This window comes from Miniopterus natalensis, chromosome 4, assembly GCF_054644295.1.
Source record: "Miniopterus natalensis isolate mMinNat1 chromosome 4, mMinNat1.hap1, whole genome shotgun sequence".
Taxonomy (NCBI): Eukaryota; Metazoa; Chordata; class Mammalia; order Chiroptera; family Miniopteridae; genus Miniopterus; species Miniopterus natalensis.
In genome coordinates this window covers 10,378,903-10,405,338 of record NC_142084.1, presented here as the reverse complement: position 1 = coordinate 10,405,338, position 26,436 = coordinate 10,378,903, and the positions used below count along the sequence as shown (strand labels likewise).

Below are 26,436 nucleotides of genomic sequence, written 5' to 3'. Positions count from 1 at the left end.
GGGCTTCGCTCCCTGTTTCTTAGAGGCCTTTTGTTTGAGAGATAAAAGGATAATTTCCTATAGAAGTTAATCATTTCACCTGTCTGAAAAAAAAAAAGTTAAAAGGGCCAGTTACACACACACGCAACTATGCAATTAATTCAGCATTAAAAACAAGTATTTGCTATGTCTCTCGCAAGCCATAAACATTAAAATAATTAAACAGTAAAACAACCCTTTTTTCTACAGTGAAACTGTTAGAACTATGGTAAAATACTTTCTTGCTATATTTTATTACAACCATTTTTTTTTTTTTAAAAAGAAACTTCTTACTGGAAAGTTCTGGAAAAGTTCATCATAGTGTCTATTATTCATCTAAGCTGGCCGCTCAAGGAGAGGGGCAGACACCGCCCTGGAATAAGTGAGGGGCACCACGGAGTGGGAAAGAACCCAGGCTGCGGGGACCCAAGGGGCACGAGCCCTGGGAGGTTGTATTGTGTAAACCTCATTTTTCATGAAGCTGTATTTTTTTTCTAGTCTATGACAATGGGCGATGACTTCCAGTGGATATGTCAGATTTTGCACTGACACTTTTTATGCCATTAAACTCTATTTTACTAAAAAGTGTTTTAGAAATTTAAACTTAGCCACCTCTCCTGTTGGCACAAGCAAGAACACCGAGACGTAATTATTTCTCTGGAAATGTTTCTGATCACAGTCCTTGGACCTTTTGTCAGAAACAAAACTGTTGATTTAGTCTTTCTTGCGGTGCTGGAAATTGTATTTTCCAAGCTCAGTGAGTAGCTCGCTGGGAGTTATAAACAGGAGCTAGAACAGCATGGAAAAGCGCTGTAGTATCTGCAAGGACCCCTGCCCTGTGTTTACATTTGTCATCACAGAGGGTCATTCTCAAGCCAGAGCAACCTCCCTAGTGCTCTAACCCAGACAAGGGGCCCTGCCAGCTCCTGGGACATTCTGTTCCCATGTCTAGGGAGGGACACTGGGCTATACAACAGCCAGCGAAGGAAACAGGAGGAGCTTGGCCCTAGAGGGCTCGGGTTTTCCTGCGATGTGGGGAGAACACAAAAGGCAGCAACAATAAGGAGACGAAGTGCCCCAAGGCCTGGAAGTGAGGCAGCGAGGAAGCAGCTGTGGAAAGCTGCCTCCCCATTCGGTCCGCATCTGCTCCTGTCTCAAAACCCTCTATGTGGCCGTGGTTGGGACCATATTACTTCCCAGAGAAAAACCCAACTGCTGCTTTCAGCTGTTACAGCCTTTTCCTGTTCCATAAGTCACAAGGATAGCATCGAGTCTCATCTTAACTGATTAAACATTGTGAACAAGTTTCTTCACCTGTTCCTGGGGCCTGGGCTGTTCGTCTGGGAAAAATAGACTGGCCTTTGTAGGAACCAGGGGCTCATGTCATTGGGGCAGCGCAGAAGGCTGATTGAGGAGTTTTTCTGATTGATAATGCTCTTATTTAACCGCTAAAAACTGTTTAAAGCTTCATTCTAGTGGTATCATGAAGCTTTGTTTTAAATATTTTCTTTAAGACCCACCTCACAAGGGATGTATTTCTTTTATTGTTATTATTTTATTGATTGATTTGAGAGAGAGCGAGAGAGGAAGAGAGCAAGAGAGAGACACTGACTTTTTATGCATCATGATTCTTGTTTGTGTCCTGACCCGGAATTAAAGCCACAACGTTGGCATATCAGGATGACACTTTAACCAGCTGAGCTACCCGGCCAGGCTACAAGGGATGCATTTCTATGACAGAGATACCAGGCTCTTCTCTGATTCTATGACAAAGTTTCTACCTAGATTTTATAGAATCATTTCTACCTGGCATGCTAAGCAGTGACTTCAGTGCTGGCGTAAGACACTATAAAATCAGAGAGCAGACACAGATCTTGGAGGCCCAGTTGTCAGTCTGCTGTCAGAAATTATTACTGTGCTACTGAGATAAGATCACTGGGTGGCGATCATAAACTTAGAGATATTTCAGTAGGTTGCCCTTAGAAAAATTTCCCAGGGCTGGTCTCTGACATTATTTAGTTACTTTTTTCGCCATTAATCATTCTGCAGGTGCTACCAACTGCCTCTGTGTTTAATGATGTACCTAACTAGGTTAGATACATCATTACTCATTAGACGGTAAGCAACACTTAGACAAGGGAGATCCCTTTGACCATTTATGCTATATCTTTGGCACCTAGGGAAGTAGTTTCATAAGTGTTTGTTGACTGACTGAATGGTTATTATAAAGCTATAGGGAGCCGAATAAAATCCTGTAATCAATCCTTTGGGAGAGGTTGTATTTGTCAGACTTGGAGCAAAGACTTGATCTAATTGTTTTCTAATACAAGCATCTCGAAGCAAGATTTTATTTTTTTGGCAAAATCAAAACAAAACAAAAACTTAATTTCACAGACTTGCTCTAAAGGTCCATTGAATTTGTGAGACTAATAAGGAATATAAATCGCGTTAAATAATAGAATGGGTGGAAATAAAGACAGTGGACAGATCTTTAAAAAGGAGGGTTCTTCCTTTTTGTGTATTGCTTAATTCAATATATTTTATTGCAGGACTCCTATATGTCACTCAGTCTTTTTTAGGAGCTTAAAATCAATGGCACATTTGCATTACCTGGTAAAATACTATTCAGAATGATTTCCCCTCTCCTCCCTAAAGTTGATAAAGTGCTGCCACCGGCATTTAACCAAAAGAGAGCCAAAACCAAGCATAACACTCCATGTCTTGAAGGATGTCACACAGAATAGTAAAATAGTAGTTCCAGAGAATATACCAAAAAACAACACAAATTAATGAAAGAAAAAGAGGGAAAGATTTACAAGTTTTGGGAAGACTGCAGTTTTTCCATAGAGTCTCAAGATTTCATTCTGGTGGTAGTGATGGTATTAGTGGCATTGGTGGTGATGGGGGTGATGGTGGTTGGGATGGGGATGGGGGAACTTTTAAAAAAAAATACAAATTTGAAAATATGGAATGACTAGGTCTCCCAGAGGATGTGACAGCAAAGGGCCTGGAAATTGAAACTCCATTAGCTTTTAAGTCAGTTTCTGTCCATAAAACATCAGTGGATCTGAGGTTTATTTCAGAAGAGGACCTAGTCTAGAAATATGTTCTCCAAACATATATGAGCAAGGAGTCCTTTCGTTCAACTTCTAAGTTTTTGTCAGCTTTTTAATTGAACAACTGTTAACACTTCCGGGAGCTGGTGTCTTGGGTATATCCTTTGGGGACACAGCAGAGGCTCTTTACCGTGTCCGGTGCCCACGCACTGTGTCTCAGTCCTCCCGCCGCTTTTTCAGAGTCCTTCTTACAGCACATTATGACCTACTATGTGCTGGGTGTTTTATATGTGCCATCAGCATGTTGCAATAATAATGACATCAACAACAAAAACAAAACAATAATAATAAAAGAAGAGGAAGGAGGGGATTAGTCTTATTGAATATCTACATGCATCAGACATTCTTGGAGGGCTTTTTACATACTTGTTATATTTAATACTCAGAAGACCTGTGAAATGCATATATTTATATTCCTTATTTTTACCAATAAAGTAAGTGAGCCTTTGAGAAGTTAATTTGCTAAGGCTACTGGGCTTGTGAATGAGAACCCTGAAATATAAACTCAGGTCTTAACACCCAGTCTGTTGTTCTTTCCATTTCACTAATTGTTTTAGAGGAATGCTTATTAGGGGAATTTGCAATCTCCAATCGACAATATACAGAATCACTATTTTTGTTTGTGTTATTTGTAACAACCGAGTGAATGTCTTCCCTATAAAGGGGTAGTATTTTAAAAATAATATTGTTGAAGGAAGTGCTTCTTAGAAGGGAAAGTCTTGCTTTGATGAGGTTTCTGTAAACACAATTTTTTTTTCCATCTTTCCCTTAGGAAACGTGCGATGAATATAGGGCATTGATGAAAAATGGGAAGCTCTTCTGTCCCCAGGATAAAAAACTTCAAAGCCCTGATGAAATATTGTTCCTCAACAAATGTGCCACGTGCAAAATGATATTGTAAGTAAAGTCTCTCTTTCTTCCAGGTGTTGGAGTTACCAGATGACCTCTGAACTAGTAAATGTCTTCTTTTTTTATGTTTTGGTGAATGTATCTTTCATATCTAAATGGTTAAATAAAAACAGTTTGTAGATCACTCTGGCATCTCTCATCAGATAAAGTTGGATAAGTGCCACCCACCTGGAGAGATTTAATAATCACACAAGTGGTATTCCAACACACCCAGAGGGCCCAGGACTAGCACTTTATGTAAAACTTCATGGTCTTTTGAGGATGTAGTTGCAATTTGAGTTTCCTGGCTCTGAAAAAAAATTAATTTAAGAAAGAAAGTCAGATTTCTTGGGCCTGTTAAGACAGGCCCTGTTGTACCCTAGGGACTGAGAAAAGGCCCTGGGGAGTGATGTGAAACTTTTCTTGTGGCAGCCAACCAGGAGAAGAATTTAAGCAGGATACACCCTGACTCAGGGAGCTGCCAGTGCCTTCCGACGGTTGGGATTATACTAAAGTGAGATGGATTAACAAGTTAATTGTAGTTTGCAATTACCTGAAATTCAGAAAGAATTAGTATCCAGGAAGTTAACCAACATCTATGCAATGACTTCCTTCTCTCCAACGACAACGCAAAAGTGGAAGATGGCTTGAGTTATCAATTGCAAAACCTCAAGTCAAAGTGTCCTCATTTGCTTTTGAGCAGGAAGGTCGTTCTCAGTCTCTGACCCAACATCAAAGCTTCAACACTGGTACCGAGCCGATGCTAAGCTTACCCAGTTAAGATCATTATGGGATTATTAGCTTTTTAAATGCCAGGCTGGTATATGTCAGGGGATTTAATTTGACAGTCAATAATATTGGCATAATGAGGTTCTGATCACATGTGCTACTTCTAGAGAAGAGACTGTGGGAAGGGGAGGGGAGGCAGGGCCAGACCTAGGGTGGGGTGTGGCCCAGGGAAGGTTGAAGAATCCTTTCATGTTCTCTTGAAAGCTGAATGTAAGCCTGTAGGTGTATTATTTACTATAAAGTTTCCTTCTTGTTTCATAGGATGTTTTGATAGTAGACTGATACTATGAAATAATAAATTTACTAAAAACTAATTTCAAACAAATATAAAATGCCTTAACACACATAAGGCGGTTAATCATTTGAAGTCACTCACTCAATTATTATTTTTATTACCTATGTAAAGTATGTTGGAATAAACTTTTTTTTTTTTTTAACCTGGAAAAAAAGAGACTGTACGAGGCACAAAAACTATCCTCAAATTGCTAAAGTTGCTCTATGGGTCCTTAGAAGATGGAACTGGGACCAAAAAAGGAAGGTAGATTTTTGTTCAGTGTGCATATGCTCTTTTCTTTTCTTTAATTTATTAGGGTTACATTGGTTAATGAAATTACATAGGTTTCAGGTGTACAGTTCTATAATACTGCATCTGTATATTGTATTATGTGTTCACCACCCCCAGTCATGTCTCTTTCCATCACCATTTATCCCTCCTTTCCCTCTCTTGCCTCCCCCCATCTCAATTTCCCTCTGGTAATAACCATACTGTTGTCTATGAGGTTATTTTGTTATTTTTTTCTTAATCCCTTTACCTTTTCACCCAGCCACCCTACTCCCTCCCTTCTGACAGCTATGAGTCTGTTTCTATTTTGTTTGTTAGATTATTTTGCTCATTAGATTTCACATATAAGTGAAATCATATGGTATTTGTCTTTCTCTGACTGGTTTATTTTACTTGGCATAATACTCTCCAGGCCCATCAAGCTGTCTCAAAAGGTGAGAGTTCCTACTAATTCAAAAAAATATACACACCCCTATGTTCATTTGCAATAGCCAAGATTTGGAAGCTGCCCAAGTGCCCATCAGCAGATAAGTGGGTAAGAAAGCTGCGGGCCATTCACACTGTGGAATACTACTTGGCCATGAATATGGTGTTTCAGAGAGAGCATACCAACAATGGCACAGATGGCTTTAAAGTTGGTGACCACCTGGAAGTTGGAAATATTTAAGAAGAGTAGCCTAATACGCAGCTAAAGATAGAGATTCTTGCTTCCAATAGACCATGTTGGAGATTTTTTCAGCACTGAGGAGAGATCTGTGGTCCCTGCGCTCATTTCTGGGCATACCTCCTCTTCTGACCTGCCAGACTGGGCTGAGAACAGTTGAAACTAGGTTGACCATGTATGCTGTTATCCCTAAACGTTGGACAGGAGTGTCTAAGCTATGCTATTTCTTGTTCCCTTCCAGGGAAAAAGAAGCCAAAACCCAGAAAAGGGCTCAGCGTTTAGCAAGAGCCACCACAGCCGCTGCTCCAGCAAAGGTGAGAGACGATTTAAAGTCAATTTGCCATATTTGCTTTCAAGATTATGCTTGCCTCTACGTAGAACTATTTATTTCCTAATTACTAGGTCATACCTGTTGTGAAGCCAGCTACTAAGAAGGGAGGGAACACGGCTTAGTCCATGGGTGGGCTAAATATCCGGCACAGCTAGTCCGTAGGCCCAACCCGTGACCCAACTCTCTGAAAACACTTGGGCACTGACAGCATTGAGGGGTGGAGTCAGCCAGTGTGGAGTCTGCCTCCCAAGGTCCTTTCTTGTTCGTCCTGTCCTGCGTTAGCTCCATCAAGAGCCTTCATGGGACTGTGTAGCTGAAGTTCAGACCTCAGAGCTCTTATTTGTTGGCTATGTCACTTGGACCATTTATGGACCTCTCACTCTCATTGTTTGCATCTTTGCAATGGAATGTAGGTCAAAGGAGAAACCAAGTGTAAAAAACCAGCTACAGCGTGTAACATGTGTCAGCAGGCATTTGCCTCCTTTTCGCTCCTTTTTCTTTCCTTCTTTTATTTCCTACCGCCTATCTTTTCCAACCCCGAGAGACTTACCCTAATCTAACTAGAGTCACTTATTTAAATATATTTTCCAGATTGGGATTTAGGCCAATATTTGTTTAACGAAAGTGTTCTGTGGTTAAAAAAAAAAAAAAAAAAAAAGATATAAAATGAGAATGAAGCTACACAAATGCAACCTAACATACAACCGTTTAACTTTATAAATATTTTTAATTTATGCAAAATAGTTAATTTATACAAAAGAATACAAGCTCTAGGTCCAGATTGGAGAACATTGCTTGCCTATAATGTCTCACAATAAATTATCGACAAAGCTGGGCTCATCCCCAGGTATCCTGACCACTACCCACATCACTCCAGGCCTCCTATGTAGCTTCTCCATATTAATCTTCTTCTTCCTTTCCAGTCTCTGACAACTAATTAAAATAATCAGTCATGGCAGGCACACCCAAATTACTTTAACATCCCTGGTCTAACCAAGCTATACTATCTTCCTTGTCGATGTCACTGAGGAATGTCTGAGAACCTCAGCCTCCGCAGAAAATCTAGTCACATTCCTTGCCAGGGCTCAACCAGTCTCACTTTTAAAACAATAGCCCAATTACCACTCAGTCAATTTGAAAATCCTTTATCTGAGCAAAAAGGACCTGCTTCTGCACTTTACAAAATCTATGGTGGTCAGAAAATTTTGCTAGTAATGTTCAAATCTGCCTTCTTTTTTTTTTTTTTTTCACACTTAGAGAGTGGCTCATTCTGTAAGATTTACTCTCTCCCTTCCCCTCCTCTTTTTCTGTTATGAAAAACTGATGCATCAATGGTATTTAAAAATATAAAATACAAGCAATGACTCAAAAATAAAATACACACACACATACCCATTTTAACAAACCTGCTATTTAAAAAATATGACTAGTCAGATGTTTTCATATGTAGACACACATTTACTGACTTTTAATCAAATAGAACTTTTGAGAAATAAATTTACAGAATTTTAAGACTTAATGTTTTATCCCTGAGTTAGAATGTTTACCTCTAGGTAAAGTTTGTATGGTTACATGATTTGTTCCCTAGGAAACTGCTTACTTATAAATTAAGACAATATTGGGCCATATGCTTTTCAGGTAATTTTCATATAGATTTTATTTTCCTATGTTTGAATGGATTCATGCAATTACACTGTTTTTGTTTTTGTTATTTTTCTCTTCACTATAAAAGAAAATTCTACCCACTTTTTCTGCTTAGATTCCTCCCATCAAAAATTAACCCTGACACTTACTCTACCTGTTCAAGAACTTTCCTCCTACAGACATCCTCGCTCCCTCGTGCATCATCAATCTCTTCTTCACTAGTCTGTCATTCTTTCACCTTCCAACTCTAATAAGTCTTGTTGGCAGTCTCGAAAATATTTTATCCCAAATTTGACTCCTTTTTACCGTTTCCATTTCTACCATCCCAGTCAAATTCTTCATAATTTCTAACCTCTAAAGTATTTGGTCCATGTAGAGATTTGTTTTTTAATTGATTGATTGACTTAGTGTTTTGCATTGATTTAGGTTTCAATCTTTGTAGCATATTAATTTCATATGTGTGTATGTGTGTTTTCTGAGCTCTCTGTTCTTTTCAGATTAGTTTATTGATTGAATAACTAATAAGTCAAGTTTTCTATTTTAGTTCACCCTTTTCAAACTTGATTTACCTATGCATAAATTGTTTTTTCATATAGTTATTAGAAATAAAATATTTATTGAGTTTATGAAAACACCCAACTTTGAGTATAGGAACCCAATGTGATTAGGGATACAAAGAATTTATAAATTCATTTGAATAAAATTTACTTTTTATAATATTAACTTGCCCAACTCAAGAGCACAGAATACCTTTTCATTAATTTCTATAATTTCTGTCCTTTATGAAATTTATAAAGTATACTCTACAGCGATTTTTATAATTTTTGCAAACACCTAGAAAATACTATCTTGATTGGTATTTTGTTAGTTGTGATATTTCTATCTGGTTATTATTGGTATAGACAAATTCTATTGATTTCTATAGACTGTTCTAATATTGAACAACTTTATGATACCTTCTGTTAATTCTGATAACTTCTTTGTAAATTCTATTGTTTTTTTCTTGGTAGTTGATCACACTTTCTGCATATAATAGGAGGTAACAGAAGTTTGATAACTCCCCTCTTAATTTTACCACTTCTTCATTTATTTTTCTTTCCTTATATTACTGGCCAGGATCTAAAATTTCAGTAGTTAAACAGTAGTGATAACAATGAACATCAAATGGCCCTCTCTCCCCTGTTTTACGAGAACAGATCTACAGTTTCTCCTTTAAGTATAGTGTTTACTCTAGGTGTTTTTTCCATAAACTGTAGCAAGGTCAGGAAGTTCCCTTCTGTTCTTAATCTTCTGAATATGTTTTGAAGTATGTCATCTCTGAAACGACTGAAATAGTTTTCTGATTTTTTTCTTTTAGTCTACTAATGGAATAAATTTCTTGATAAATTTGCTAATGTTAAAATATTATTGTTTTCTTAGGGTAAATCATACTTAATCATAGTAGATTAATATATTATTGAATTTGGATAGTTAATATTCTATTTAGAAAATTTAAAACTATTTTCATAAGTAAAATGAGTCTATACTTTTGTTAATTATTCTATTGTGGTTTAGGAATCAACAGACAGTTACCCTGTGGGTTCACATTTCAGGCTCTGGCTGAATGAAGAGGTCAGCAAATCTTTTCCCCCAAAATGCAACTATAAATCTAAACAAATTGACCAAAATAAGCATTATCACCACTCTGGAGATTAAATAGCAGCCTGTGTCAATCTGACCAGCATTTATGCTTTAAAAACTGCTAAACTTTGGATTAGAACAGTGGGAGTTTGTGATGTTCTTGCTTAAGGAATACATCTTATCTCTGCTGCTTCCTTGTTGAGAAAAATTTATCACAGCAGGGCAGGCTATGGGTGTCAGCAACTGCACTGCCATTGTCGAAAGGGGCTCAGCTAATTTTGGGTCATGGGCTACAATCACACTCAGAGATATTGTCAGTGGAAGTCACGATCTTCACCAACAGTAAGGAGGATGTCCTGAGGTTGCACCATGATTGGGGCAAACATATTTCTGGCTAAATTTTCACACATTGGTGGCAGAGACCAAAGAGACACCAAGCACACATAGTCCTGGTTGAGCATAAGGCTGTGCGTAAGCGCTTAGAAAACACACATACGAAAAGCCCCCAGTGTAAAACAATGCTGAAGTAGACGTAAAAATGGCCTGATCCTTGAATGCCCTCCTCAGTGTACACAGGCCCATCCACAGAGGGTAGAAGCCTCACTGGCTTGAGGTGTTCGTGCTCAAACTGTGTCCAATCATTGGCCTACCACAAGCTGCACTGATACAAGGGGTAAAAACCTAGAAAGCCATGCTTAAGAAAACACAACACAGCTATAAATATTTTTTAGAAGACACATCAACAGTAGCACAATATGGGACAGGAAGAAATCAGATATTTAGCCCAAAGATACAAACGAAAACAAAACAGCAAACATAATCTTTAGGGTAAAATCATAATCCTGAATCACTACAATATGTTGTACAAAATGTCTAGTTTTCAACAAAAAATATGAAATATGCAAAGTAACGGAGCTGTATGACCCATATTCAGGAGGGGAAAAAAGCCAATGGAAACTGAGTGTCTCCAGGTGTTAGAGTCAACAGATGGACTTGAAGCAGTTACTTAAAGTGTTCAAATACTAAATAAACCCCAAATAGAAGAATCTTTAAAAAGCGTAACAACAAATAGAGATTTTCAGTGACAAAATATATATTTGTATTAGAACAATGGTTCTAACAACAATTTAAGACTTACAGGTTTCAGCTAAAGCAGGGTACAGATATATATATCAATACGAAAATTCTGGAGTTGACGAGAATAACTTAAGTGAGTTATTCAGTAGAGAGCTCAAAGGCAGCTTTGAGATTGCGTAAAAAGAATAATAAACCTGTAGAAAGATCAATCAAAGCTAACAGTGGAAGAATGGGGAGAAAAAATATTAATGGAAAATGAACAGTCATGGAGTCCTTGAGATAACAAACCTACCAATATAAATACAAATAGAAATACAATAGAAATATCAGAAATAGAGCAGACAGAAAAAAAATTTATTTGAAGAAGTAATGACCTAAATTGTGTCAAGTTTGATGAAAAAAATTTACATTCAAGAATTTCAAGAAGCCCCAAATAGGATAAATACAGGGAGATCCATACCTATGCCCATCATGATCAAAATGTTGAAATTGAGAGAGAACATTTAAAGTGGCAAAAGAAAACTGACATTCTATATATACTTTCAATTCATGACTGGCTTCTCATCTAAAATAATGAAAGCTAGAAGTCAGTGAAATGACATGCTCAATGTGCTGGAAGAAAAAAAATGTTAACTAACATTCTATATCTACCACAATTATCCTATAAAAATCAAGGCAAATATAAAGATATCTCAATAGCAATGAAATTTGAGACGATTTGTTACTACAAGTAGTAATAAAGTTACCTCTTTAACTGAAAGAAAATGCCTACCAAATGGTAACTTAGACTAAAGAGAGGGTAAAAGTATGGTAAATGAAATGGTAAAAGTATGGGTTAATATAAAGTACTCTATAAATATATTTTTCTTGTTTTTGCCTAGCTTCTTTTGAAAATATAATATTATATAAAGCAACGATTAAAATGCTGTTTTATTTGGTATATAGCTATAATATACAGTGTGTCCCCCCAAAATGTATTCACATTTTGAATAATTATAAAGGCAGTGTTTATTAAAATACATTTCATTTTCAAAATGTAATAGAATACACAGACATTGTGTGTATATATATTTTTTGGGACACCCCATATGATAACTATAGTGCAAAGGGGGAAGTAAAGCTATACTGGGGCAAAGTTTCTGTATTTTATCAAAATTAAGTATTATTCTGGAGTAAATTGTGATAAATTAGAATGTATACTGTAATCACTAGAGTAACTACTAAGAATGACATGTGTAATAAATATATAAAATGTACAAAAAAATTAAAAAAGACAATCTATCTTTAACCCAAAAGAAGATAGCAGTGGAAGAATAGAGAAATAAAAAGAACAGGAGTCCTTTTGAAAACAAATAAAAACAGCAAGTACAAACCCAACCACATCAATAATTATGCTAAATGTAAACTATTTAAACATCTCAATAAAAAAGCAGAGGTTGTTATATGACTCAAAAGCAACTATGAAAAGGAAGACAAAGTTCAAGTTTGCCATTAAACCACTATTGTAATAACTTTATATGGTAACAGATGGTAACTAGATTTATTATGGGAATTATTTTTATGTATATAAATATCAAATCACTATGATGTACACCTGAAAGTAATAGGATATTCTATATCAATTATACTTCAATCAAAACTAAGTAAATAAAAAAACGAAATAAATAAAAAGCAACTATAAACTGACCCAAATAGATACCCCTTAGATTCAAAGACACAAAGAGTCTGAAATGATTAAAGGGTGCTACCATGCCAAATATAACAACAAGAGAGCAGGATTTGCTTTATTGCTATCTGACAAAATAGATATTAAGACAAATAATATTTTTAGAGATAATAGGGGCATTTCATAATTGCATAATTTTAAAAGTATCAGTACTCTAGGAGATAAAACAATTATAAATGTATATGTACCTACCACCAAAGCTCAAAATACATTAAACAAAATATGATGTAATTCAAAGAAAAATAGACAGTTCAACAATAATGTTTAGAGGGTTAATACTCAACTCTCATAAGTTGATAAACAATTAAACAAAATATCATCAAAGATATAGAATACTTGAACAACACTGTCAGCTAACTCAACCTAAAATGAAATATAGAGAACGCTCCCCTATATACAATGATTGCAGAAAGTGTATTTTTTTTAAGTAACAGTGGAACATTCTTCCAATAGACTATATAATAGGATATTCAATATATCTCAATAAATTAAAAAGAATTAAAATTATACAAAGTATGTTTTCTGATCACAACAGAATTGAATACAAAACCAACAAAAAGAAATTATGGAAATCCCCAAATAACTGATGGATCAAAGAAACAATCATGAGAGAAATTAAAACAAAATTTGGACTGAATATGACCAAAAACATAATTCAAGACTTAACAGGTTTTAGCTAAAGCAGTGTACAGTCATCCCTCCTTATCCATGGGGGACTGGTTCCAGGATTTTTCCCAGATACCAAAATCTACAGATGCTCAAGTCTCTTAATCAGTCCTCTGTGTTCGTGGGTTCCATATCCACAGATTCAACCTAAACAAGGTCAACTGTATAAAGCTTTAAATAGCTTAAATCAAAAAAGAAGAAAGGTCACAATTTAATTATCTGAACTTCCACATAAAGAAAGAGAGAGAAACAAAAGAGCAAATGAGACCCTAAACAAGCAGAAGGGACATAAAGATTAGAGCAGAAATTAATGAAATACAAAACATAAAAAATAGAAAAAGTTAATGAATCAAGTCCAAAAGTTGGTTCTTTGAAAAGATTAACAAGCTGATAAACCTTTAGGTAGATTGACCTAGAAAAAAAAGAAAGGACAAAAATTTCCAAAATCAGGAATGAAATGTGTGAGGTCAATATACACCTTAGAGAAGTCACAAGGATTAAATGGAATATTATAAACACATTTATGCCAAAAAGTAGACAACTGGGATGAAATGGAAAAATTTCTAGGAAGAAATAAATTACTAAAAATTGACCCAGGAAGAAAAAAAGAGATCAAAATAGACCTATAGAAAGTAAAATAATTAAATCCATAATTAAATCAAATAAAATATCAGATCTAGGTGACTGGGGATTTCCATCAGATATTGCAGGAAGAAATAATACCAATCCTTTACAGACTCATTCAGGAAATAGAGCAGTAGGCACGCTTGCCAGCTCATTCTATGAAGCCAGCATTACTCTGATACAAAATCCAAAGGAAGGTGTAAGTGCAGAGAACACGGACAAATATCCCTCATAAACAGAGATGGAAAGATTTTTAACAAATATTAGTGAACAGAATCTACAACATAGAAAGGATAAAACCATAGCCAAGTAGGAATTATTTTAGGAAGGCAAGGTTGGTTTAACAACAGAGAATTTGATACATTATATTGATAGAATGAAGGACAAAACTACATAATTAGTGCAATAGATGAAAAAAAGCACTTAACAAAATACAACACTCATTCAAGATAAAAATTTACACAAGGAATCTAACAAGAGACAAATTTTCTCAGCTGATAAAGGGAATCTATGAAAAACCTTCAGCTAACATTATATGTAATGGTTAGAGAGTGAGCACTTTGGCCTTAAGACTGAGAAGAAAGCAAAGATGCTTGCTTTCACCACTTCTGTTCAACACATTACTTCTACTCAACATTAGGGTCTAGCCAATGTAATAAGGCAAAATTTCTTAATTAATTAGAGACATCCTGATAAAAAAAGGAAGCAACTGTCTATTAATTATAGGAGCATCATGCTCTATATAGAAAATCCTAAGGATCCACCAAAAGAAAATTTACTAAAGCTAATAAACAAGTTTAGCAAGATTTCAGTATACAAAATCAAAACTTAAGTGTATTTCTAATACTGGCAATCAAAATTTTAAACCCCAAATTAAAAATATTAATTTTAATCATAATAGAATAAAACAATAAAATATGTAGAAATAAATTTGCAAATGCAGGACTTGTACATTAGAAACTACAAAACATTGGTAAGAGAAATGAAAGATCTGAATAAATGGTGAGGTAGTCCATGGCAATTCTCCCCAAATTAATCTACAAATGCAATATATTTCCTATGTAGATTCTGACAGACTTTTTTTTTTTTGCTGGAAATTGACAAGTTGATCCTAGTACCTACATGGAAATGTTGGGACACTTAGTGATGACTTCAAAACTAACTATAAAATAACAGTGATCAAAACAGTGTGTTATTTGTGTAAGGACAGACATAAAGATGGAAAAGAACTGAGATACCTTACATTTATGGCCAATTAACATTTGACCAACATGTCAAGATAAACCAGAGCTTAGAAAAAATTGAACAGCCGTAATCATAAAAATAAGCTTAGATTCTTACCTTACATCATACACAAAAATTAACTCAAAATCTATTATAGTCAGAAGTGTAAGAGTTATAACTATAACATTTCTGGAGTAAAACCTAACAAAAAAAAATCATGAATTTGAATGAGTGTTTTTAGATTTGAAAGCAAAAGCATGACTCATGAATATAAAATTAATAATTTAGACTTTATCAAAGTTAGAAACTTTTGTGTTTCAAATGAGATCATTGAGACAATTACAAAGCAAGTCATAGGCTGGGAGAACATGTTCACAGTTCATGTACTGGGTAAAAGACTTCTATCCACAATATAGAAGGACTTCTTATAACTCAATTATAAGAAGGCAAGCAACTCAACTAAAAATAAACATTACACTAAAGATATATTAATGCCCAATAAGCACATAAAAATATGTTCACATTGTTATTACTTAGGGAAATGCACATTAAAACCACAATAAGATACAGTTACACAACCACTAGAGTGACTATAATCATAAAGATAGAAAATACAGAATATTGTTAAGGTTGTGGAGAAACTGGGCCAGTTACAGATTGCTGAGAGGAGTATACAAGGATGCAACAACATTGGAAAACACTTTGGCAGTTAAAAAAAAATTAAACATAAATTTATGTTTAATATATGTTAATATATGTTGTGTTTAATAGGATGTTATTATGTTAAATATGATCTAGCAAACTCAGTCTTAGAAATCTACCCCACTGAAGTGAAAACACATGTCCATACAAAGTCAGGCATGTGAACATTCATAGCAGCATTGTTCTTAATAATCCAAAATTGAAAACAATCCAAATATCTAAGTGTCCACTACGGAATGGATAAACAAAATGAGCTACATTTGTATAAGGAAATATTATTCAGCAATTAAAAAGGAATGTGCCACTGGTGCTGTTAAAATATGGATAAACCTCAAAAATATTATGCAAAATTTAAGAAGCCAGAACCAATTACATATTTATGATTCCATTTATATGAAATATCCAGAAAACATGAATTTATGGAGTTGGAAAGTGCAGTGGTTGCCTAAGGCTGGAGCTGGGAGTGAGAATTAACTGTAAATGGGCACAAGGGAAACCCTTGGAGTGATGGAAATATTGTAAAATTTGGTTGTGGTAATGGTTACACAACTCCATAAATTTACTTAAAATTATTGAATAGTACTTTTAAAATTAGTGAATAATATGTTTTTATTATATATATATCCCAGTGTTTATAGTTATTTCCAATAAACATTGAATGTGTTTTTATTTCCATTGTCTCTTTCTTTGTTTTATGTCATGCTAGAAATCTAGTGTATCATCTTTTTTGTTAATCTTCTCTATTGTTTTTGTTATCTGCGTCATTCATTCCTGTTTTTTACATTTGATCTGTTACTTATTTTACAGTGGATTGAGCAATACCAAATTTTAATATTTTAAATTTCACAGCCAGGGTATTTGAATATATTAATGGTCACCCTCTCAAGATTTGTACTTGAAGTGTTTCCATTGTCATTCTTTGCTGAGCATTCCTTAATTTTCCTTCCTTTCGAAATTAGCTAGTAATACAGAATTTGGTTCTCAAATAAGTGGTACTTTTTTCTATTTTAAATTAACTTTTAATTTTATTGCATTTTAGTCAGAGAGCATAGACCACAGAATATTGATCCTTTGGAGTTTCCTAAGGCTTTCTCGCGGCTAATAAATATTCTACTTTTATAATTATTTCATATGATCTGGAAAAAATACTTATTTTCTGTGTTTTGGGATGTAGTTTTCTATAAAAAGGTAATGGCTTAAGCATCTTAATTTTTCCCCCTTGATATATTAGTTTCTGAGAAGCGTGCGCCGAATCTCTAACTCCAGCTGTTGATTTATCTGTCACATTTGGTTGGTTGTTGACATATTTAGAGCCTGTATTAGTAAGTGAATTTATGCTCATGGTTATTATACCTTCTTTTACTTTATATAATGTCCCTCTTTTTTACTTAGGGTGCATTTTGGACTCACTTCTATATTTTGAGTATTAATATTGCCGCTTCTGCTCATTCATTTTACTTTGTATATCTTTTTTTATCCTATGTTAATACTTGAGTGCCTTTTTATTTTAATTTTTCTCTTGTGATCAATACCTCTTTGATTATTTTTAAAATCCAATCACAAATTGTCTTTCAAGTTGTGGGGTCAGTTAATTTACATTTTGTTATTTGTTATGGTAGGAGTTGATTTTCCCAATTTTCCATATTTTTAGTCACTAGACTTTAAAAAATATATAAATTTTTACTGATTTCAGAGAGAGGAAGGGAGAGGGAGAGAGAGAGAGAAACATCGATGATGAGTCATTGATCGGCTGCCTCCTGCACGCCCCCTACTGGGGATCGAGCCCGCAACCCGGGCATGTGCCCTGACCGGGAATCGAACCCCTATCTCCTGGATCCTAGGCCGATGCTCAACCGCTGAGCCACGCCGACCGGGCTAGACCTTTCTTTAATAAATTATTCTTAAAGTAGTTTCTTCCTTCCAGCTTTTCTTTGATGATAATTTAAATGTAACATATCTTTTTGTTGTTCTTATCATAACTACCTTTAATCAAATATCTGGATTTATAATTTATCACGATTGCTAAAGTCCTTGTTTATTGTTAATATCTCTGCCTTCTCCCCTAATGTGCTAGTCTGCTGTCAGTCCGTTTTGTTAAAATCCTCCACACCTCCGCTGTTTCTTTATGGACCAGATTTTAGCTGTAAGTTGCTATGGCTGTTTCTCTTCTCTTGACCTTTTGCTTTTCATTAATTCTAGAGAGGGTCCCTGTTTCTTCCAATAGTCTTCTTATATATGTTTACCTCCTTTTTGGGATTTCTAATTTTATTCTTTATGTTTTTTTTAGATTTTTTTTTTCTATTTTAAATTAGTTTTTCTTTATGTCTTCTACGAGAGTTTCCTACCCTGGTCTTCTGGTTCACAAATTTATTATGCATTTGTACTTATCCTATTTTTATTCTTTATATTGGTGTACTTATTACCATTTAAATATTTTTCATATCTAAAGCTTCCACTGTTTCTTCCTTTACAACTTTTTACTTGGTTTATGTTGCAGTATCTTCCCTTATCTCTTTAAAGCATAGTTATGCTCTTGATAAATTATTTTTCTGTGCATTCCAATAATTCTGCTTCAGCTGATGCTGAATATTGTTCATATTACCATATCTTTTATGTTGTTTTACTTCTCAGATATAGATATTTTTACTGTAATATTCCATAATGGCTTTAGTTTTTTTACTTTTTTCCTACTAAAGTAAGTTATATAAGAGTCAAGGTCAAGCTGCAGTCCTTCCTCTCCTGGGCAGTGTCAGTGAGGATAGGGAAGGGTAAGGCCCACGGCCGAGGCTCTGGAGCCGGGGCTGACCCTGCGGCTCGCTGGCGCCCCACCAGGACAGGAACCCGTCCTGACCTTCCTGGGAGCTGTCAGCCTGGAAGAGGTGTTCTCTGTAGGTTGTGCTCCACCGGCCCTTGGGGCCTGGAGGGGGCGGCGAGCAGTAGACGCTCGCACCTGCTCTGTCACCTCGCAGCTGGGCTTCCGCCCTGCCCTGTCATCACGCTCACACCTGTGACCTAGTATGCCGCTGTTGACTTTTCTGATGAAGGGGGATAGCAGCGACTGTGAAGTTAAAAATGTTCACTCATATTGCTGAGGCTTCTATGGTTTCAACAGAAATGATTTTTGAGAAAACCAGCAGCTCCCCTGCTTTCTCATACTCCACCCACACTTCTGCCTGCCCACTGAGCAGAGCAGTCTGTTCCTGCCACAGGCCCTTTGCACGGTAGTCCTCTGTGCCTAGAACGTTCTCCCCTCAGATCTTTAGCGGCTGGCTCCTTGTCACTCCCCAAGCATCACCTCAGATATTAGCATTGTGGAGAGATCTTTCTGACACTGTCTTTAAAATACCACTCTTCTAGGTACTTTATATTGTTCAGTTTATTTTTCATAGCTCTTACTATAATTTAAAATCATTCGTATGTATTGCCTATCTCTTCCCACTAGAACGTAAGTTTCTCAGAGCATGTATTTAATTTCTTTTCATTATTTTTGTTTTTTTGGATTTTTTTCCCTTTTTTTTTTTTTTTTGCTGTGGGGTGACAGTCTATGGAATGCCTGGAGCCTAGTGAGTGTGTGATGTCTTTTAAGGAAAAAGCGAAAAGCTGAATGGATGGACAGAACAATATGGCCATTACTTCTGTTTACACTCTAGTTTTTCCCTCTTTCGAAACATATGGCATAAATAGTGGGCTATGCTCTATAGCTTTTCTTTTCTATTTATTTTTTTCCCTTTTTGTTGGCTTCTAGGAATGCTTCTCAATGGAATCTTCTGCTTTACAAATTTGTTATATATTTGTATTCACCCTGCTTTCATTCTTTATGTTGTATGACATAGTAGGTCTATATTTTAAATGTTTTATACTATAATTAAAATATTTTTATTATGACAATAGTGACATCAAAACTTTTATTTTGCAATGTGACATCATAAAGAAAAATATCCAGTTTTATTATTTGATTTTAGCTAGAAAGTAAATTCAAGTTAACTCCAAGTTAGCTTATGTCGCAATAGTGAGTTGCCAAACGATGTTTGGTAAGTGTTCATTTGGTCTTCCACATGAATCTGTAATGTGGGTAGGGTGTGAATTTCCATTTTTCAGATGAGGAAAGTGAAGTTCAAAGAGGTGAAGTGAGTGGGTGGCCGACCTGTGAGTTAAACACCAGTCTTCAGTTATTACCTAGCGCAGCTGTTTTTCTCACCATCCACGTTTGTCCCTAAGCGTGTGTCACTAGAGTTGTGACTTGGGGATTTGTCCCATTAGCCCTAAAAGGTGTTTAGTTTTATTGGCTTGTCAGTAGAGAAAACAGCCATGGCGAGAACAACAGCAACGATAAATAGCTATGATGTCCTTACAGCAGTTTTAAATGCTGTGCATGCATTAATATATTTAAATCTCTTCATAATCCTGAGAGGTTGATAGTATTATGTGCGTTTTGCAAATGAAGATCCTAAAGCACAGAGGGGTTAAGCAACGTTTCCAAGTCACACAGCTAATCAGTGGCAGAGGTTGAACTAGGAACCTAAGAATCTGGTTCTTGATCACTACCCTAATCTGTAATAATAGAAACTTCATTGCAGCTTATAGTTTACAGAGACCTTTCTTATCTATTGTCTGCAGTAGCGCTCTGTAGAGAAGGCAGGAAGATCTCATATACAAATGGTACAGTGCTAAGTTTCAGAGAGGTGATTTGGCCTCTCACAGACAGCAGGGGGCTGAAATTCTTCCTTCTGAAATCTAATTATACCTGTGTTCTTGAGCGATGTTTTATTATCCCTGATTCTATTAGCTCATTGTGGTCCTCTTAATATTTATTTCCTCTCCAATGAGTTATATTGTTGTGGGTTTAAAACACTAACCTAGTTGAGTACCTAAGGAACATTTTCTCTCTTACCGTTTTGATGTTCTTTGGCCGTGTCTCTTGCAGCTGAACTGTGCTGATTTCAGGAAGGCAGAAGGAGGTGGGGATTTTATCTGTACCCCCGATGACGCAGCTGTCTGTGGCACTGACGGGAAGAGGTATAGCAGCAGGTGTGCCCTGTGTGCTGCGAACCTGTGAGTATTCTGTGGGGCAGGCTTTCCCCCTACAGCACGCTCTCTGTGTAATTACATGACACATTTTTTCTTACAGCCTTTAATGATTCATTTTGTGGGAGTTAGTCATCCATAAATTATTAGGATCATTTCTTTTACTACGCTTAAAGAAAATATATTTAGAACACTTCATATTTTACAAAGCACTTTTGTGTGCTATTTATCAGATGGTTACCACTGTCTCTATGAAGCAGAAAGACGTATAATATATATTTGCATATATACACATACATACACAGCATATATATACAAACATATAATATACAACACACATTTATCTGTTTTCTATGTATTTCTGATTATATTCTTTTTTCAGAGAATTATTTAATCATCAACTTAAATTTATTAAGTGCTCAGCAATTTATAGTATTAGAGTAGATAATTGGGACTTTTAATATTGAATTTCTTCCCATTTATTCAACCTTTGCCACATCCCTAAAGCATCTCACGGTCCTATATTTTGTCCCATTTGGTTCCTTCTCTACCCTCAGTACTAGGTCTGGTTATTGATTGTATTCACCTGACAAGACAGCGTACTTGCTTTGCAGGTTCTGGCTTCTGACCTCAATCTTGAATTGTCTGCTCTTCAGTTTTTGCAATATAACAATGTTTGGAAAGGCTAGTAAGGGACATGAGAAATATTCAGTCTTTAAGGTCCTGCAAGCTTTATCCCTCCTTGTAATGGTATCTGAACCAAAGCACAACTGAATTAAATCACTCCAATCCCTCACGTGACTGCGTTTGCAGAAATACACTCTAAAATTACACCCTCACCTCTTACCAAGGGTCAACGTAAACAAACGGGAAACAAAAGCAGACGTGGGAAGAACATACAGGGTTTTTAGATATGTATTTTGTAGCACTACTGTGAGCACGCTGCACAGTTAGTTCCTGCTCCATCTTGTGCGGGGGATCCTGTGACAGATCCTTTAAATCTCTGGTTCAGGTGGAAGCTTCTCTCCCCTAATTTCCCCTGGACTTTTTGTGCTGTACAGTGAATGTCTTACTACTCATTGCGTTTCTTCTTAGCTCTGTCTACTAGAAGACTCTGGAATCACACTGGAATTTAATGTTTTTGTTCTCTTCAGCTGATATTTTTTGATAGGACACTTTTCTTATTACTTTAACTACTTGTTTTTTACTCTGCTTGTCTGTATTTTTATTGTTATACAAGTGCTTTAGCTGGAAACTGCCTTCTCTTTATAGAAAGCAGGAAATGTAGCCTTCATTTGTGGCTCCATGTTTTCAGATACGCTTTAAAGCTCTATTAGACTGAATGAGATTAATTATTAGGACTTTATGAAGTTTCCATGAAAAACAACATATTAGGTAGCATAACCCAAATGAAGAATCCTATCATAGGATGCCAGATACTATAAACTTGAATTTGTTTATTGAAACCAACAACATCAACAGCAGCAAAGTCCCTTGGGGGGGCATCTAATATCTAGTTACAAGCTTTACTTTTCTCCGCATTTCTGTTAGGGTCCCCTCTGGACGTAGGAACGAGGTTCTGGAAATAACATTTACAGGTGTGAATCTTATTGGCTCATCAATGTGATTTCATTCCTTTGACTCCAAGTTATAAACATAGGCTCTCCATAGAGTAAGTGAAGAACATAATGTAATGTGACGCCTGTTTTCAAGAGCCAAGAGTCACAAAACAATGAAGATAAGTCAACCCTCAGATGAGAAGTTCTGTGATACTAAACTGCTGTGTCTACTCCCTTTCAATTCCAGTAAAACCAAGTCCCAAGTCGGCATAAAGAATGAAGGGGAATGTGAAAGCAGTGCTCCAGAGCAGGTGAGGACAAATGTCACCATGGTGGGAAATGCTGGGCACTGACTTTGGAGAGAAAGGAGACGCTCTCCTCTTTCTTTTGGTGGGGTGGTTGGAAAGAAGTAATTCTTGCTGTACTTGAACTGGGATGCTGCTGGTTTGATGAAAAGCAATTGAGAGATTCTGAAATTAGACCAGGTTACTTTGGTAGTTAAACCTTTCAACTCTATTTCAGCTTCTTATGAAAAAGGAAGGAGGGGAGGAGGGAGGGAGGGAGGGAGGGAGGGAAGGAAGGAAGGAAGGAAGGAAGGAAGGAAGGAAGGAAGGAAGGAAGGAAGGAAGGAAGGAAGGAAGGAAAATTAGTTAAATGGAAACTGCCTGTGTAGAAGAAAGGTCACTACCCTTCAGTCACTTAACCTAAATTGAAACCCCAGCATTGTCACTTGCTGTCAGGAGACCTTGGGCAAATTCCTTAACCATACTGTTCCAGTGTTTCCATACCTGAAAATGAGATTTGAATTAAATAGCTTCTTTTACACTAAAATTCTGTGAAGTTACAGGAAAGAAGTGAATGTCTCACTATGTTACCCTTCACCTTTTCTCGCTGAATGATTTTTCTAAATCCAGGTTTGGTGGCCTTTTTGTATGCACCTGAGATTACCTCCACCAAGGCATTTAGGACACATTTTAAGTCTTCGTCTGTGTCACCCAGTAGATTGTGAGCAAGTTGAGGGCAAGGGCTGTATTCTACCTTAGTTCTAGCACACAGTAGGTTATCCATGTTTACTAACAAATGAATAAATAAGTAAATGAGTTCCACACTCTACCAGGTGAGTTATACAACACTGAGCAGCTTCTATACATCTGAGACTGCTCTAGGTGGCTAGTAGGCAGTGGACAGAGGGACACTGAGTTCTATAGAATTTCTGCAAACAGTATTGTAAGAATTACAATCAAGGTGACGATTAACAAGTTTCTTTCCCTGTTCTAGGATGTTTGTAGTGCTTTTCGGCCTTATGTGAGGAATGGAAGACTTGGATGCACGAGGGAAAATGATCCAGTTCTTGGTCCTGATGGAAGGACACATGGCAATATGTGTGCCATGTGTGCTGAGCTGTTGTGAGTACCTTCGTCCCCAAGCAGGCCAAGCAGGAGGGTTGATGAGAATGCACTTGGCTGCTGTCCTTAGCACCACTCCACAGAGAGCTAAGTCCTTACGATGAAACCTCAACCCTTTGTCTTCATGGGTGAAACAGGCCTTGCTCCCAGAGTAGCTTTGCTGTTTTTAATTCATATCATCTGCTAATGTTTCTTAAAAGGAATAGATAAGGTGGTTATGTTAGTCATTTAGTTCAAGACTTTGTTTCATGATAATGAGTTGAAAATGCACAATGTTTTATGAGGCATAATGTTTTAAAATTTAAAAAGCACTTTCATGTGGAATAACTGAGATCAGGCACTTGATGTGCATGGCTTCTTTGGGGCATGTACAGGGACTCTTACCAAAATGAAAGTCTAACTTAAAATAATAATAATCACAATAACAATAATAGTGTCATGTAGCTGAATTTATTATTAGTATAAAAGGTGGAATTTGTGAAAGAGAAGAGCTGCTAGGTTAACCTTTCTTTGGGTGCCTGACCTGGTTCCAAGCACTGAGACCCAGGTATGAGTATGACCCAGTGAGTCTTTAAAATTCTGGGTGTTCAACAAGGTACACACTCTCTAATCCATATGCCAGCAAGCCTGAAAGTGCCCTGTATAGCCCTTGGATCTTTAAAATCTGGAGAGAGGAAGATTTACAGATTAATAAACCTCACACTGCCTTTGAAAATGACAGTGCACTGTTGTAGAATTCAAGGGCATGTCCTGTCAGGTTTACAAAACAGTGATTGTAACTGGTTTCTAGACTGGAAATCAGCACCATTTTCACTTTCGTTGAACTAAGAGACATGTGCATTTAGTGTTCAAACCCGCAATAATTCTGTGACTTTCTGTTTTTTTCATGCACTACCTAAAAGGGAGAATTTGACCTCTTTAACTCCTGGTTTCTTTCTCTGTAGAACGAAGATAATAATGTAGGATGAGCCTGCAGTTAGATAATAGATCTAAAAGGACTTAGAGACTCAGCCACACGTAGCTTTTATTAATAATGATGCTTTTACATGAAGGCCAACAAATACTTTACAAGGTATGAAAAGCTATGCACAGGGTGTGGATGACAATATTTCCAATACTCAGTTTGGTTCCACCTTGTCGCACCATTGTTTTCGAGCTCTTGGTTCTGCCGGTTAAAGGAATTTTCCTGACAATCTGTCAATCAAGGAGTCGCACCCATCCGGCTGTAGGAACAAAGCTCCCAATTGACTGTCAGTGAGTCAGCTTCACACCCTGCCTTATCTGTAGCAATTTTCTGGCTCAGACATTCAAGACAGAGAGAAGCTTGTCTAACATAAGTGGATCAGTTTAACAACTTAGGGCCAAGGATAGGAAAGTGCTTAGCACAGAACTGGACACTGAAAATACGATCGGACTGGAAACTGACCAGTTTTTTCATCCTTAACAGCTTAAAAGAAGCTGAAGAAAATCGCAAGCGACAAGATGAAACCAGAATTCGACGAAGTGCTGAAAAGGTAAATAAATACTCACCAACACAATTTGGTCCTTGTGGCTGTAAATTCTAACAAACGGATGCTTGAGCGATTGAGGACACTTCATAATGTCACTGTCCTTCATTATCACATTGAATTCTTTCCCTTAATTCCACAATTCCCCAAGTTGATGATTCCTAATATATTCATCATTACATTCATTTTTAAAACAGCATTTCCCACCTAAAGCTCAAAATATCCAATTTTCCTCTTTGCTTAAAACAAAAGAATGGAAGTCAGAAAGTTTAGGCAAATTAAACTCTGCTTAATTCCCACCAGACTTCTCTCTTGCTTTAGTGTGAATTAATCTTGCTTTGAGTAAATTATAAAAATATAACATTATATAAATTAGACAGGAATAACTTAAAATATATTTTTTATTATTTAAGACCTTTATTAACAGGTGCTTACAGTTTGTTGACTTTTCTGAAAAAAAATCAAGTTGTAAACTTTTATTACAAATTAAAATTGAGGTTCTAAGTAAAAATAATAAAATAAAAATAATTCTACAGTCCTTTGCACAATATATCCACTGATGTATTTTATGTATAATCCCATTTATAAAGGTCTTGCTTCTGTTAAATAAGAATCTCAAACCAATACTGAGATTGTGGTTCTAAAAATACACTTAAAATTAATTTTATAAAAATTATCAGATGATTCAACTTTTCCACTCAGCATAAAATATTACTCATTTTGTTAATAGAATAGGCATTGTAGGTAATGCAGCCTGGATTTCTCAAATCACGAAGGTTAGTAAGCCTTCTTTTAATAAAATTGATGGCAGCTGCTTTGCTAAAGGACTAGCCTTTTGTTGAGCAGTCAGAACTCCTGAGTTTTAGCCTGAGCTCTGTCATGCTCTGGGTGTGTGAAACTGAGCAAGTAATCTCTTCTCTCTGGCCCTCGACTTTCTTGTCAGCAAAATGAGGATGTTGGATAGATGATTTCAATTCTGCTTTCCTGTTGGTTTGGGATTCTGCATCTTACACCTTTGTGTGCTACTACAAGTACACAATTCTTGAGGGTTGTAGGACATATGTTTTCCTAAGGGAGACACAGGTCCAGTTCATGGTAGTCAAGGCCTGACCTTACACTTCAGATTGCTGTTCAATGAGGCAAATTTCCCACCCCACATAGGGTACTCAGTGTTTCAGTTAAGGGGGCAGGGAGAGATTAACCAAAGAATTTATATGCATGTATGCATAACCCATGGACACAGACAATAGTGTGGTGAAGGCCTGGGGAAGGGAGTGGGTGCAGGGT

General features: G+C 36.4%; 1 protein-coding gene across 1 annotated transcript in view; it reads left to right on the top strand.

Annotated features, from left to right (window-relative positions):
* Nucleotides 1–26,436, top strand: part of SPINK5 (serine peptidase inhibitor Kazal type 5) — a 70,739-nt gene that overhangs the window by 2,126 nt on the left and 42,177 nt on the right. Inside the window, exons 3-8 of the mRNA XM_016219089.2 lie at nt 3,907–4,031; nt 6,279–6,351; nt 20,576–20,703; nt 22,483–22,546; nt 23,514–23,641; nt 25,089–25,155. Coding sequence (XP_016074575.2) covers nt 3,907–4,031; nt 6,279–6,351; nt 20,576–20,703; nt 22,483–22,546; nt 23,514–23,641; nt 25,089–25,155 — 585 coding nt within the window. The remainder of the gene's footprint in view (nt 1–3,906; nt 4,032–6,278; nt 6,352–20,575; nt 20,704–22,482; nt 22,547–23,513; nt 23,642–25,088; nt 25,156–26,436) is intronic.